Source organism: Heptranchias perlo, chromosome 8 (genome assembly GCF_035084215.1).
Source record: "Heptranchias perlo isolate sHepPer1 chromosome 8, sHepPer1.hap1, whole genome shotgun sequence".
In the NCBI taxonomy this organism is placed as follows: domain Eukaryota; kingdom Metazoa; phylum Chordata; class Chondrichthyes; order Hexanchiformes; family Hexanchidae; genus Heptranchias; species Heptranchias perlo.
In genome coordinates, this window is record NC_090332.1 from 67,213,633 (window position 1) to 67,230,260 (window position 16,628).

The 16,628-nt window shown below is 44.4% G+C and overlaps 1 protein-coding gene and 1 long non-coding RNA gene across 2 annotated transcripts; one reads left to right on the top strand and one right to left on the bottom strand.

Moving 5' to 3' along the window:
* Positions 1-3,777: 3,777 nt before the first annotated feature.
* Positions 3,778-10,215, bottom strand: LOC137324661 (uncharacterized). Its single transcript, XR_010963699.1, has 4 exons — positions 10,136-10,215; positions 7,680-7,807; positions 4,972-5,067; positions 3,778-4,678 (listed from the first exon to the last, which is right to left on the bottom strand). It is a non-coding gene; the product is annotated as an uncharacterized lncRNA (long non-coding RNA).
* LOC137324660 (platelet-activating factor receptor-like) lies at positions 8,486-9,987 on the top strand. Its single transcript, XM_067989228.1, has one exon. The coding sequence runs from the start codon at positions 8,852-8,854 to the stop codon at positions 9,863-9,865; it is 1,014 nt and encodes a 337-aa protein (XP_067845329.1). The 5' UTR covers positions 8,486-8,851; the 3' UTR covers positions 9,866-9,987.
* Positions 10,216-16,628: the final 6,413 nt, after the last annotated feature.

The following is a 16,628-nucleotide window of genomic DNA, read 5'->3' on the forward strand; positions in this document are numbered from 1 at the left end:
AAACCGGACGGACCACCCGCATCGGACCACAAGGCACCGGACACGACAATGGCAAACCAAGCCCAGTCGACCCTGCAAGGTCCTCCTGACTAACATCTGGGGACTTGTGCCAAAATTGGGAGAGCTGTCCCACAGACTAGTCAAGCAACAGCCTGACATAGCCATACTCACAGAATCATACCTTTCAGCCAACGTCCCAGACTCTTCCATCACCATCCCTGGGTATGTCCTGTCCCACCGGTAGGACAGACCCACCAGAGGTGGCGGTACAGTGATATACAGTCAGGAGGGAGTGGCCCTGGGAGTCCTCAACATTGACTCTGGACCCCATGAAATCTCATGGCATCAGGTCAAACATGGGCAAGGAAACCTCCTGCTGATTACCACCTACCATCCTCCCTCAGCTGATGAATCAGTCCTCCTCCATGTCGAGCACCACTTGGAGGAAGCACTGAGGGTAGCAAAGGCACAAAACGTACTCTGGGTGGGGGACTTCAATGTCCATCACCAAGAGTGGTTCGGTAGCACCACTACTGACCAAGCTGGCCGAGTCCTGAAGGACATAGCTGCCAGACTGGGCCTGAGGCAGGTGGTGAGTGAACCAACACGAGGGAAAAACTTACTTGACCTCGTCCTCACCAATCTGCCTGTCGCAAATGCATCTGTCCATGACAGTATTGGTAGGAGTGACCACCGCACAGTCCTCGTGGAGATGAAGTCCCGTCTTCGCACTGAGGACACCATCCAACGTGTTGTGTGGCACTACCACCGTGCTAAATGGGATAGATTCAGAACAGATCTAGCAGCTCAAAACTGGGCATCCATGAGGCATTGTGGGCCATCAGCAGCAGCAGAATTGTATTCCAGCACAATCTGTAACCTCATGGCCCGGCATATTCCTCACTCTATCATTACCAACAAGCCAGGAGATCAACCCTGGTTCATTGAGTTGTGTTGAAGAGCATGCCAGGTGCAGCACCAGGCGTACCTAAAAATGAGGTGCCAACCTGGTGAAGCAACAACTCAGGACTACATGCGTGCTAAACAGCGGAATCAACATGCTATAGACAGAGCTAAGCGATTCCACAACCAACGGATCAGATCAAAGCTCTGCAGTCCTGCCACATCCAGTCGTGAATGGTGGTGGACAATTAAACAACTAACGGGAGGAGGAGGCTCTGCAAACATCCCCATCCTCAATGATGGCGGAGTCCAGCACGTGAGTGCAAAAGACAAGGCTGAAGCGTTTGCAACCATCTTCAGCCAGAAGTGCTGAGTGGATGATCCATCTCGGCCTCCTCCCGATATCCCCACCATCACGGACGCCAGTCTTCAGCCAATTCGATTCACTCCACGTGATATCAAGAAACGGCTGAGTGCACTGGATACAGCAAAGGCTATGGGCCCCGACAACATCCCAGCTGTAGTGCTGAAGACTTGTGCTCCAGAACTAGCTGCGCCTCTAGCCAAGCTATTCCAGTACAGCTACAACACTGGCATCCACCCGACGGTGTGGAAAATTGCCCAGGTATGTCCAGTCCACAAAAAGCAGGACAAATCCAATCCGGCCAATTACCGCCCCATCAGCCTACTCTCAATCATCAGCAAAGTGATGGAAGGTGTCGTCGACAGTGCTATCAAGCGGCACTTACTCACCAATAACCTGCTCACCGATGCTCGGTTTGGGTTCCGTCAGAAACACTCGGCTCCAGACCTCATTACAGCCTTGGTCAAAACATGGACAAAAGAGCTGAATTCCAGAGGTGAGGTGAGAGTGACTGCCCTTGACATCAAGGCAGCATTTGACTGAGTGTGGCACCAAGGAGCCCTAGTAAAATTGAAGTCAATGGGAATCGGGGAAAACTCTCCAGTGGCTGGAGTCATACCTAGCGCAAAGGAAGATGGTAGTGGTTGTTGGAGGCCAATCATCTCAGCCCCAGGACATTGCTGCAGGAGTTCCTCAAGGCAGTGTCCTAGGCCCAACCATCTTCAGCTGTTTCGTCAATGACCTTCCCTCCATCATAAGTCAGAAATGGGGATGTCCGCTGATGATTGCACAGTGTTCAGTTCCATTCGCAACCCCTCAAATAATGAAGCAGTCCGAGCCCGCATACAGCAAGACCTGGATAACATCCAGGCTTGGGCTCATAAGTGGCAAGTAACATTCGCGCCAGATAAGTGCCAGGCAATGACCACCTCACCTTGACATTCAACGGCATTACCATCGCCGAATCCCCCACCATCAACATCCTGGGGGTCACCATTGACCAGAAACTGAACTGGACCAGCCATAAAAATACTGTGGCTACGAGAGCAGGTCAGAGGCTGGGTATTCTGCGGCGAGTGACTCACCTCCTGACTCCCCAAAGCCTTTCCACCATCTACAAGGCACAAGTCAGGAGTGTGATGGAATACTCTCCACTTGCTTGGATGAGTGCAGCTCCAACAACACTCAAGAAGCTCGACACCATCCAAGATAAAGCAGCCCGCTTGATTGGCACCCCATCTACCACCCTAAACATTCACTCCCTTCACCACCGGCGCACTGTGGCTGCAGTGTGTACCATCCACAGGATGCACTGCAGCAACTCGCCAAGGCTTCTTCGACAGCACCTCCCAAACCCGTGACCTTTACCACCTAGAAGGACAAGAGCAGCAGGCACATGGGAACAACACCATCTACACGTTCCCCTCCAGGTCACACACCATCCCGACTTGGAAATATATCGCTGTTCCTTCATCGTTGCTGGGTCAAAATCCTAGAACTCCCTTCCTAACAGCACTGTGGGAGAACCGTCACCACACGGACTGCAGCGGTTCAAGAAGGCGGCTCACCACCACCTTCTCAAGGGCAATTAGGGATGGGCAATAAATGCCAGCCTCGCCAGCGACGCCCACATCCCATGAACGAATTTAAAAAAATAAGAGCAGGGGGGTTATGCTAGAACTGAATAAAACACTAGTGAGGCCACAGCTTGCGTACTGCGTCCAGTTCTGGTCACCACATTACAGGAAAGATGTGATTGCACTAGAGAGACTGCAGAGGAGATTTACGAGGATGTTACCAGGACTGGAGAATTTTGAGGAAAGATTGGATAGGCTGGTGTTATTTTCTTTGGAACAAATGAGGCTGAGGGGAGATCTAATTGAGGTGTATAAAATTATGAGGGACTTAGAGTGGATAGAAAGGACCTATTTCTCTTCGTAGAAAGGTCAATAACCAGGGTGCATAGATTTAAAGTAATTGGTGGAAGGATTTGAGGGGAGCTGAGGAAAAAAAATTTCACCCAGAAGGTGGTGGGGGTCTGGAACTCACTGCCTGAAAGGGTGGTAGAGGCAGAAACCCTCATCACATTTAAAAAGTACTTGGATATGCCCTTGAAGTGTCATAACCTACAAGGCTGCTGACCAAGTGCTGGAAAGGGGGATTAGGCATGATGGTTCTTTTTTGGCCGGCAGAGACAAGATGGGCTGAATGGCCTCCTTCTGTGCCTTAAATGTCTGTGATTCTTTGATAAGCAGGCCACTGGATCGGCTGGAGCCCTCTGGGATTGACAGCTCAGTGAGCAGAGCTCCTATCTCACAGACTTTGGAGGGTTCATAGAGGGTTAGTTTCTCTCAGTTGTCTCTGATTTCGGCAGTCAGCCGAAAAAGTCTGTATTTTAAAGCCTGAGACAACTTAACTTCGAAGGGTTAAGGTAGAGAAGGTAGTCTATCTTGGAGCTCGTGTTTAGAGAGAAATCAAATTGCATCTTTATTAGTGTGTAGGGAAATAGATATTCTCTCGGATAGACTCTATACTGTTAATTTATGTATTTTATGTAAATAAATCAGTTATTGCTCTGTATCGGTAGAATGTTCATTCAGTTCACGTTCAATAAAGAGAGGAGAATTCAGTTGGTGGCACGCGTTATATCTCAGTAGCTGGTGTACAGAAGTAAGTGTTCTCTTGTTACAGTCCCTGGGTCTCCATATCATTTACCTACATATTGGGAAGGAAATGGACACGCTGGATTGTAGGGGAGGCGATAGCCACCTACAGGAATAACCAGTGACGATGAAACTGAGGAAATAGCGAGTTTAAAGAACCGTGACGGAGGAGCTTGCCTGAAGATTGTGAAATTTGGCACGGGATGCAATTAATAAAACTAAAATATTACAATGAGGTTGGTGCTGCCCACCATGCAGCCTCCCGTCTCCTGCCATGTTTCTTCACCGTGAAATGGAGAGCGGTGCAAACAGGGCCGGTGGGCTTTCTCGCTTGATTTCATAACCCACGCTTTCCCCTGCTAGGTTCTGCTAACTGCGCAAAGCTTTGCAAAATTGGGTTTAAATGTACGAAAATCTTGACTGATCTTTCTGTTGCACTGTTCTTAGCGGGAAAATATGACTTTTTCCATCCATGTTCACATAACTGAAATAAAACAAAACCTGGAAAAATTCAGGGCAATTTAGACATCTAAAATTGAAAACAACTAACCCTAGTTGCAGAACAGTAATGCCAAATAGGAGGGGGGAATCCAATGCATCATCAGCCCTTAAAGGGATGCATGTCAGAATTAAAGGAATATGGCTTTATAAAGCCGTCTCATTCTGCTGAATTCTTGAATACTTAATTTCTGTTGATTTTGGAGGCATTCGGCTCTTTTTGTTCCAACATATACTTTACTTGAATGTTCTGGGGAAAAAAGAAATCCAAAAATAAATTTTAAAAGAATAAACATCCAAGAAAAAGCCTTATTAACATACATTTAAATTGATTTGAATATTGAAATTAAACCCTAGCATGCGAACTCCTTAGGTAGATTCCCTTGCTCGTATTCCTGGCTCCCACTCTCATTCCACACGAGCAGGATTGAGCCTGTTGGTTATAAAATATGTATCGCTGTTTCATCCAGTTCCCGTTTACTGCTCCCCCAACTCATCTCCTTTTCCCACAGACTCCATTCTCTTCTTGTAGTATCTGCTCACCTACATTCACGACTCCTTGTGATGCTGACTGCTGTTCGGATTCCACGTCCATAGGATGGGATCGCACTGTGCGGAAGGTCCAGGTGTAATGGAGCTCTTGAAGGGACAGATACTACTTTGAGTAATTTTTTTTTAAATTCACTCAAAATATTAATCTTGCTCATCTCAGATGCTGACCCATCTGCTGTGCGTTTTCAACATTTCCTGTTTTTAGTGAAGATTTTAATGGTCGGAGGAAAAGAATATCAGGCAGGGTGTAAAACCAGCTGCAGATTCTCTAATGCCCATTTTGCACTATCAGTGGAGACCAATTTCACTCCCAAGATCTCTGGGCCAATGGAGAAATATTTCTTTGTGAGTACCTCATTTTTGCAGCTCATTTGACAAGAGCACTTTGACCAATGAGTTGGTCTGGAATATCCTAGGATGGTTACATCATTGATTTTACTGGACTAAAGCAATACTCTTGAAATAAGGTAGTCTGCAATTTGTGAAAATGAGGTAAGAAATCCTGGAGTTTGGGGCATTGGATAGAGACTGCCCCAGAGTGCACAGTATGTGTTAAATCATCTGCCTGCTCTGGCTTTCCATTCATTTGGGTGCAGCATAGCTTCTGTACTTATATTTGCTGTGCAAAATTGAACTTTTAAACTTTTGGGTCCTACCGTTTGATTGTTTTGCTTTTTGTTTCTTGAAAGCTTTACTGAAATGTTTCTCTGAGAACCTGTGCAGACACAATGGGCTGGATTGCTTTCTTCAGTGCTGTAAAATTCTATGCGGGTGGAATTAATCTACGCTAGTAGCGCGAAACGGGCTACTAGCCAACCAACTTCAACAGAAAACAAAATCGGGGGCGGTGTAATACAGGCTGCTGATACGCTATGAGCCCGTTTCGTGCTACTGGCAAAGACCAATTTCAGCTCCTATGATTCTAAAACCCTAATGAATGGCGGAAAGATATGGAAGCGGTCACTCTTAATGTTTATGTGAGCGGAATGCAGAAGGGCAAATTACAAAATGACATCCCCTACACAAACACCACAAATTAACTCCTCCCTCTCAGTGACGTGTACATTTGTTCGTGGTCATGTCTCCAGTGCTTCACAGTGCCATCAGGGCCCTGTAAGGGCTGGCAATCCCCTAGGTTTCAGTCCCGTACCTATTTACCCTCCTCCTCAAGAACGCAATGACCCCCATGCCACTTGTAGCAAGAAGGATCATCTCCTTACGGTGCCCCTATCCCCATAACAAAAATGGACAAAAATACTGTGACATTGTCAATCTGAACACCTATTAAATGGGCTGCACTCAGATCTGGGAAAATACCAAATTGCCTGTTCTCCTTCCAACTCGCAGCCCATGGTTCTCAGTTCCTTGGATTTTATCCTCTCCTTGCTCCTAGGCCAGACCTGCCTAAGACAGGTGCAAAATGGCAACCACTCTGACTCTAAAGGTGCCACAAGCTGCCAGCCTACGTAATACTGTTCCCACACCATGATCAAAATGAGTTCCTCGGGTCTCTTCTGCCCAACCACAGCTACCTACTTACGGACATCCTTACCCCTCTGCTTTGCTAATTTGTATAATGTCCTTTAAGTACTCACAACAGCATCAATATGATTGCACGTCTCTGTGAATCATTACCCACACGAGATGTATAATGACTAAACTGTCAATCTAAAACTATTTAAAAAGAAAATGGACGTGATGTGTGGTGTCAAGTTTAGACTGTATAAAGACTCAAGCTTTGCTCTTCCAGTTTCCGATATCCTTCTGCTCTTTCATGTGTCCTTGTTGTCTGCTAGTCCATAATGATCAGAATTGCATACTGCTAACCGCCCCCAGCTATCTAGGAGGTATAATTCCCTCTGTTCATTCATTTTATCTAAAAATATAGACATGAGAATAAAGCCTTTGGATGCTATATTCAACATGCCTTGAGCATTGATCTAGATTTTTAAAAGGGACTACAGTCACTTTTTCATTAAAAATTTTTGCAAACAACAAAGCGGCAATTTAATGATTAAAAAATTGAATTATCAGATAATCTGAATTAAGAAGCTTTAACTTAAGAATAGACTATTTTTATAGTGTATTTTTATAGTAGGCTATTTTTATATTGGTGTTGGAACTAGGTAGAGCTTTCATTAAACAAAGAGCTGCCAATAAAGACAGGATATTTATTTATTGTACTGGAGGTTTGTTTTTGAAGCTTAACACTTAGATGTCAGTCTCCCTGGGTAACTTGATTTTTAAAGTTTTCAATCGATACACACTGATGCTGGAATGAACAATATTATAATAATAATGCTCCTCAGGTGGCAGAAGTAACTTCATGTTGTAGAACAGGGTTAATAGTACAATAACACATAAAACACAATATTTGAATGAAGATGAAGGCCAACCTCATGCTCATAGGGAGAGTATTGCCTGCACCCAGCCCATGATTTTTCGACTATTCATTTTAATCGATGGAAAATCATGGCCTTTACGCCCACAATTTCCCATGACGCACTCACTGCCAGCTTGACTCCCTGTTGGGATCGCAGAACTGGCCCTGTAAACACTACTGCTCACATTGTTGTCCCTTTTCCTTCCATCTTTCTTCCTTATCTCTTTTTAAAAAAATTTAAAGTTTCTTTTTCTAGCTAAATTAACTTACCAATTTTTACTCCTTTAAAAAACTAACTTTTAAACCCTTTACTCACCTTTTTTCATCTTCCTCCTGGTTGCCATCCATTTTTTTGAAGTGGACGTAAACTTCAAAAGGCAAAATACTGTAGATGCTGAAAATCTAAAACAAATGCTCGAATCAGGTCAGCGGGTCAGGCAATATCTGTGGAGAGAACAAAAGTCATTGTTTCCGCTATAAACCCTCACTCAGAAATGGAAAATAATACAGATGAATATCATTTAAAAAACTACAAAACGAGGGGAGGAAACACAACAACCATACACCACAGGAAAAGAAATAGAATGTCCTTAGGTGAAGAGCAGGAGATGTTTAATTGGCAGAAGTATATTTGCGTGCGACAAAATGAGGCATTATGAGAGATATCAAAGAGATGAAAGACATAAGAGATACAGAGTGTGTGACAAACAAAAGGGAGATAGCTAAGTTGGCGATAAGTAGATAGAAAGCGAAACATGAAAAACTGGCAAGCTCCAATGGCCCAAGAGTCTGGTGGAAGAAAAATACAGGATGACACCAAGAGTGCGGACCGTCACCGCCAGCAGTGTTCCAATGGGGGGGATCAGCACCAATACGCTCCTTCCTCCCATCCCTGGAAATGCCGGCACATCCATCCTACTTTGAAACATTGAAAAGTTGGGTTTTGGTAACAAGCTGTCTCCAGATCTGGCGGAAAGCCAGCAAACTGAAGATTGATGGAAGAACAGAAACAGGACAAAGAACGCCTACTGTGAGTCAGCAGATAATGGCTCCTTAAGCTAAGACACACAGTTTTCTTGATATTAATCATTCAGCTGTTGAAAATATTCAGCGTCACTTCCTGTCAGTTAAACCAGAAAACACAGGCTTCCTCCATTTGTACCGAAGTACAACAACAGAGAAGCTGTAACAGAATTTGAGATGGCTGGACAGTGCACTTACTTGCATTGAGCTGGTAGTGGATATCGAACCAGTTACGTGATTTACTATTCAAAGGCTCAGTTCCACTGGGAAAAAAAATCACATATTGTGATTCTTTTAATAATTGCAGACCAAAAAGTGGCACAAGAGTGTGAAGAGCCATATTGCAAATAGCAGAAAAGTGACCTGTGACTTTACCGTGCAATAAGAATTTATGGATTTTTAGGAACAGCAAAAAGTTATAACGTCCATCAACACCATATTTTCATCGGATGTTCGACAGTTAACATGAACAACTCAACATCTTTGGGAAACTGCAGTGAAAAACATTTTTATGACACTTCTGAATTTAGGTACACGTTTTTCCCTATAATTTACAGCTTTCTGTTTATTGTGGGACTCCCGGAAAACATTGCAGCGCTGTGTTTTTTAGTACGTGACAAAAGTAATAAAGGACTGAGTGAAGTGAAAATCTACATGATCAGTCTAACGGTGGCTGATCTCCTATTCGTTATATTTCTTCCTTTGTGGATTGATTACTACTATTACAGAGGCAATTGGAGGTCCCCCCGCTTCGCATGCAGCCTGTGCGGGTCTCTATTTTACATCAATACTTACAGTACTCTCTTCTTTCTGGCTCTCATCAGCTTCACTCGTTACCTCGCCGTCTCACAGCCAGTAAGGGCAGCTCAGTCGAAACAGATCGTAAGAGGCTTCGTTTTAACTGCCTTAATCTGGGCAGTAACTATCTGCGTTTCTTTGCCGGTTTTAATCACTAACAAACAACACGTCGTTGAATTAAACGGTAGCAATGTAAGATGTTTTGAAAATTACCGGAATCAAAGCACCAAAACACAATTACTAATTATCCACTTGCTGATGCTGCTGGGTTTCACCATTACTTTTGGAGTGGTCATTGCTAACAGTGTCCTTGTCCTGCGAAAACTATCAGCTGACCAGGGACTGTTGGGAATTTCGCAAGGCAGGCTGAAGAAACGGGCTTTCCGAATGGTGATTACCGTTCTGGCCATTTACATGATTTGTTTTCTACCTTACCATCTGGTCCAACTGCCCTGGATGCTTTTAGTTCTGGATTTCTGGAAATCGGACGACTGCACTTTCAGGAAGTCTGTCAACGATGTTCATCAAGTCACTCTCTGCCTGATGTGTATCAACTGCGTTCTGGACCCCATTATTTACTGCTTCCTGACAGCAAATTTCAAGGACTATTTGAAAGAATTGACACAGTCCTGTAGGAGTAAATGTATCCTCAGGGGCAGCCCCAAACCTCAAGAGAGTTAGCTTTTGATGAAAGCTTTATCCTAGCCTGGTAGCTTTGTTGATTGCACTATGCGAATACTTTACATCACCTTTAAAATAACCACTGTTCAACTTTTTATTTTATTAAAAGTAAATGCAACGGTGCTCTTAAAGTTCTTTTAGTTTACCATGAGAAAAGGTTTAATCGTAAGCATGTCTTGTTTACGGCTGGTCTTTCCAGCTTTTTACTATTCCAAAACAATTAAAGAACATATTAGATCAAAAAACTTCTTTCTTCAAATATTACTGTACCTTGTGTGTAGCATTTCCTGAGTGTGTTAGAGACATTTACTAAAGACCGTTCAGTTCCCAGTTATTCAGTTCAACGGGGGCAACGGTTAGCAAGTTACAACTGGCTTCAGAGCCTTTTAACTAGGAGGTGCAAAAAATCATCCAGGGCCCCTGATTTTGATTTTCATCAACTGATCCCTACTGCAAAGAGCACATCATTGAGGATAGCTGTCTTATCCCAAATGCCCCTTATGATGGAATATTACGAACATACCAACGATGACAGGAAAAGACGTCCTGGTTCATCGAGCCTGTCGCACACAATTGCGATGCCTTTTGCATCACAATATATAGACTCAGCACCCCACCCGAAAGCCGTGCCGTCTCCTGGGAGTGGCGAAAAGACAGATAAAAACCCAAACCTACCTTTTGTAACAGGTGATCTCCAGCTGACAATCACTGTCCAGGCTTACAGGTGAAGGATGATCACTTTGGCAAAGTACTGGAGACTGGTCAGCATCTCTGGGACCATACCCCCAAACTGAGCATTTTCAGGAGGAAAGGGACTTTTTATTTTTTTAAAATCAGACTACAGTATTGATGAGGAAACTTTAGAGGTCAGAATCGGAACACTGACAAGATAGAGTGTGTGTGTGGTCGTTGGGTGTTTTTTTCCTGCCCCCTTCCCCTTTTCCCTTCTGTTCATTTTTAAATGCAGCTCATCTGCAATATCTTTCAGTTCTGAGGAAGGTCTATACCTGAAGCGTCAACTGATTTGTGTTCTCTGGACAAATGCTATCTGATCTACTAAGTGTCAAGCATTTCCTGTTTTTGTTTAAGATACAGAGTGGCCAATTTCCCAAATGAAGTTCAGTGAAATTGTGGGGCAAGATAATCTGAGGCCAGACCCCACTCTGCATACCCTCACAGTCCTTGAACATTTTGAGATGTCAGTTGCCTAGTTCAATATTTATTTGCTAAGTTAGTAAAATTTGCTTTGAAGTTGTTAATTTTATAAAATATTTTACTTACTCTTGAGAATAGATGGATTTTGGATCTGTTGAGTGAGGCAGTGAGAACAGCCCAAACCTGTGAGACTCAAAGCATCCATTCGGCTTGGTATAACTACTGCAGAGCTGGTGGAGAGATGTTTGTTAGGTGATTTTCCTTTTCCTCTGTGATGTCTGGAACATTGATGTTAAGCCCTGATGCGAGTTTGTGCTTGCCTGCCTCATTCAGGCCTTGCAGGAACTATCACGCAATGGCTGAAAATTACAACACACCATCTCTGTCACAGGAAGTCAGTTACATAGATTTTACTGTAAGTAGAGCCCTAAAGGTGCATCGTAATCATGAAAATCTGTTTGACAAACTTTTTTGGGAAGAGGCAAGAGCTTTGCATAATTTTAGTGCAACAGTGTCACAGGAAGTCACATGATGAGTTGCTTCAATGCAATTTCTATCATGAGGGTATCTTAACTTTCGACGGTGACATAAAAGGGGCAATACCAGATCGGTCGCCCATTATACACCCTATCTGATTTTCCTTTACATTGAAGTCAATTAAAAGGAAAATCAGGCGGGATGTATAATGGGCAGCCAGTCCAATATCGTTTGTTTTACGCTATCGCATAAAGTTAAACTTACCCCCATGAGTGTTACTTGTCTGTGTCACAACACATCCTTCCTTGATTATGGTTAAGGATTAGTAAATAAGTGCATCTTGCTAAGTGTATTTAAGGGAGCATTGTTTTCATGAAAGATGTTTTGCAAACCATTTTCTTTTGTTCACAACACCATAAATCATAATGCCATAATGTGTTCTGCATCATCACTTGCATGTAATATCACCATGCCAACAATGATGCAGCTCTATTCCTTTCACAAACTATTAAAGGTTTGCCAAACACTTTTTCACAAACACATTTCCCCTTTAATGCTGTGCTGTTTCATTTGATTCAAGATTTTTCTAATTTTTGTAAATATCATATTCCTTCAGGTTCATTTACAGTGTCTTCATTTGTCACTATTAGCCACAAAAGTTTCAGTTCATTAAATAGTTGACTGAGGAAATTTTTCTGGAGTTTTTGTTTGTTAGTAAACCAATCACAGTGTCCCATACAGATCAATTTTGCTCCCTGGGGATGGCACTTGACAAATTGGAAATTGCTGGGCAGAATTCTCATTCTACAACAGCAATTTATAGATATTCAAATTATGGATTGAAGTATTTCTGCTTTTAATAAAAATATGGTGAAAATGATAACCATGTTGTGATGAAAATGATAGCTGCGTTCTTTTCCTGCTTTTCACCAGGCTGAAAAATGGATCTGAGCTGGAATTTATTTTCTTGTGCCGATCTGAATTTTTCAGCCTGTGTTTATGTTTGGGTTATGGGGAGCTCCAGAAATTAATATTAGTTTGTATTATTTCCTTCAGAATGCAACATTTCTCACTTGATTCTGATTTTTGCTTAATTGATCTATATCTTCTGATATGTCTGTCACTCCTCCACTGGGCTCATTATGAACAGTGTCCATTAATTTGCCTCCTTAGTTTTTCAGTGCTATTTTATTTGGTAAATTGAGCAATCCCGAGATTCCAGCTGCAAACCTTGTTCAAAGGAAATGCACGTTAGAGGTGGAGCTACCACACTGTAGCCCCAGTTATCTGACCTTGCTTCCTTGACCATGGCTCTCTGCGGAGAGTTTATGCACCGGTCCATTGGTCTTATGAGACTTCTGACAACATTAAGGTAAGAATTAACTTCTGCACCTTCTCCCTCTTGGAATTTGAAAGGCACTTCAGATTCTTAAACCTTGGGTCCAGCGCTGTAGATATCTTTAGCCATTTGAGATTGGTGCTTTCTTTGAGGTAATTCTGCAGTAAGAGTTCTTAAACCAAACAACATACAATGGGTCATCATCTGAGAAAGCTATAACACAAACTAAACAGCGCAATGCGGGTAAAACCATGAATCAGGAAACCAATGTCCCAGATTCTTCCATCACCATCCCTGGGTATGTCCTGTCCCACCGGCAGGACAGACCCACCAGAGGGGGCGGTACAATGATATACAGTCAGGAGGGAGTGGCCCTGGGAGTCCTCAACATTGACTCCGGACCCCATGAAATATCATGGAATCAGGTCAAACATGGGCGAAGAAACCTTCTGCTGATTACAACCTACCGTCCTCCCTCAGCTGATGAATCAGTCCTCCTCCATATTGAGCACCACTTGGAGGAAGCACTGAGGGTAGCAAGGGCACAGAATGTACTCTGGGTGGGGGACTTCAATGTCCATCACCAAGAGTGGCTCGGTAACACATCTACAGGCTGAGTCCTGAGGGATATAGCTGCCAGACCCGGCCTGCGGCAGTTGGTGAGCAAACCAACACGAGGGAAAAACCTACTTGACCTCGTCCTCACTAATCTACCTGTCGCAGTTGCATGACAGTATTGGCAGGAGTGACCACCACACAGTTCTTGCGGAGACGAAGTCCCGTCTTCACACTGAGGACACCATCCAACGTGTTGTGTGGCACTACCACCGTGCTAAATGGGATAGATTCAGAACAGATCTAGCAGCTCAAAACTGGAAATCCATGAGGCGCTGTGGGCCAACAGCAGCAGCAGAATTGTATTCCAGCACAATCTGTAACCTCATGGCCTGGCATATTCCTCACTCTACCATTACCAACAAGCCAGGGGATCAACCCTGGTTCAATGAGGAATGTAGAAGAGCATGCCAGGAGCAGCACCAGGTATATCTAAAAATGAGGTACCAACCTGGTGAAGCTACAACACTGGACTACATGCATGCTAAACAGCGGAAGCAACGTGCCATAGACAGAGCTAAGTGATTGCACAACCAACGGATCAGATCAAAGCTCTGCAGTCCTGCCACATCCAGTCGTGAATGGTGGTGGACAATTAAACAACCAACGGAAGGAGGAGGCTCTGTGAACATCCCCATCCTTAATGATGGCGGAGTCCAGCACGTGAGTGCAAAAGACAAGGCTGAAGCGTTTGCAACCATCTTCAGCCAGAAGTGCCGAGTGGATGATCCATTTCGGCCTCCTCCCGATATCCTCACCATCACAGAAGCCAATCTTCAGCCAATTCGATTTACTCCATGTGATATCAAGAAACGGCTGGGTGCACTGGATACAACAAAGTCTATGGGCCCCAACAACATCCCGGCTGTAGTGCTGAAGACACGTGCTCCAGAACTAGCCAGGCCTGTAGCCAAACTGTTCCAGGACAGCGACAACCGAACAATGTGGAAAATTGCCCAGGTATGTCCTGTCCACAAAAAGTAGAACAAATCCAATCCGGCCAATTACCGCCCCTTCAGTCTACTCTCAATCATCAGAAAAATGATGGAAGGTGTTGTCGACAGTGCTATCAAGTGGCACTTACTCACCAATAACCTGCTCACCAATGCTCAGTTTGGGTTCCGCCAGGACCACTCGACTCCAGACCTTATTACAGCCTTGGTCCAAACATGGACAAAAGAGCTGAATTCCAGAGGTGAGGTGAGAGTGACTGCCCTTGACATCAAGGCAGCATTTGACCGAGTGTGGCACCAAGGAGCCCTAGTAAAATTGAAGTCAATGGGAATCAGGAGGAAAACTCTCCAGTGGCTGGAATCATACCTAGCACAAAGGAAGATGGTGGTGGTTGTTGGAGGCCAATCATCTCAGCCCCAGGACATTGCTGCAGGAGTTCCTCAGGGCAGTGTCCTTGGCCCAACCATCTTCAGCTGCTTCATCAATGACCTTCCCTCCATCATAAGGTCAGAAATGGGGATGTTCGCTGATGACTGCACAGTGTTCAGTTCCATTCGCAACCCCTCAGATAATGAAGCAGTCCGTGCCTGCATGCAGCAAGACCTGGACAACATCCAGGCTTGGGCTGATAAGTGGGAAGAAACATTCGCGCCAGACAAGTACCAGGCAATGCCCATCTACAATAAGAGAGATTCTAACCACCTCCCCTTGACATTCAACGGCATTACCATCCCTGAATCCCCCACCATTAACATCCTGGGGGTCACCATTGACCAGAAACATAACTGGACCAGCCACATAAATACTGTGGCTACAAGAGCAGGTCAGAGGCTGGGTATTCTGCAGCGAGTGACTCACCTCCTGACTCCCCAAAGCCTTTCCACTATCTACAAGGCACAAGTCAAGAGTGTGATGGAATACTCTCCACTTGCCTGGATGAGTGCAGCTCCAACAACACTCAAGAAAATCGACACCATCCAGGACAAAGCAGCCCACTTGATTGGCACCCTATCCACCATCCTAAACATTCACTCCCTTCACCACCGGTGTACCGTGGCTGCAGCGTGTACCATCTACATGATGCACTGCGGCAATTCACCAAGGCTTCTTTCACAGCACCTCCCAAACCCGTGACCTCTACCACCTAGAAGGACAAGGGCAGAAGGTACATGGGAACAACACCACCTGCACATTCCCCTCCAAGTCACACACCATCTCAACTTGGAAATATATCGCCGTTCCTTCATCGTTGCTGGGTCAAAATCCTGGAACTCCCTACCTAACAGCACTGTGGGAGAACCTTCACCACACGGACTGCCGCGGTTCAAGAAGGCAGCTGACCACCACCTTCTCAAGGGCAATTAGGGATGGGCAATAAATGCTGGCCTCGCCAGCGACGCCCACATCCCATGAACAAATAAAAAAAAGGTACGATGTTAGATTATGGTTTAAAACAAGCACGGTCAAATATCCGCCTCGAATAGCGTCCAGGCATTTTAGAAAAAGGGCGAATGCTGGTGGGGGTGGAATCTTTTCTCTGTATGAACAAAGATAGCTTGCAAAGCAGAAAAGGGAGGATAAGTTCAACATTCCATAGAATAGATAACATTGAAGAACTGTTTAAACAAGTTAGGACGTACTAGGTCAGAAGCTGGAATACACCATGATAACAGATGTGGTAACCACCGAGCTACACATTCCTCAGAACAATAACAGCTTGTAAACAGTGATGAAGGTTGGGTGATTAAGTTACCCTACGTGAAACAGCTCATCTTGAGTTGGTAGGGTGGCGTAAGCTTGACCTGGATAATTAATGATTAGGAGATAAGGCCAGAGATGCATATCTGCAGCCCCGACAGCTGAATAATAGAAAGACAGGACGGGCTGCATGTAAAATTTTAGAGCTGTCAGGATAGTCAGAAGTCTGTAGCCTAGGAAGCTGCCTAGGTCGAGCCCAATGGCTTTTCTCCCTGACCAATGAAAAAAAGGTTCAAGAAACAGAGCGAAAGACGGAGAAGGAAATAGGGTGAATTTGAGTCAAATGACAATGGCAATTTGCAGAGGATTGAAACTCATGACATATCTCTTTTACTCTGCAAATTGCTGGATTTTGTTTACAATTAATAAGGGCGTGTGATGTTTAGGTGTCATTCTAATGACGCGATTTCCCAGCAATTTCTGGTCCTTGGAGTTTGTGAAATACAGCAGGAGTGGGCACTGCTA

Excerpts from the sequence above, each read along its gene's own strand:
- LOC137324660 (XM_067989228.1), top strand. The coding sequence starts at position 8,852 with ATGAACAACTCAACATCTTTGGGAAACTGCAGTGAAAAACATTTTTAT.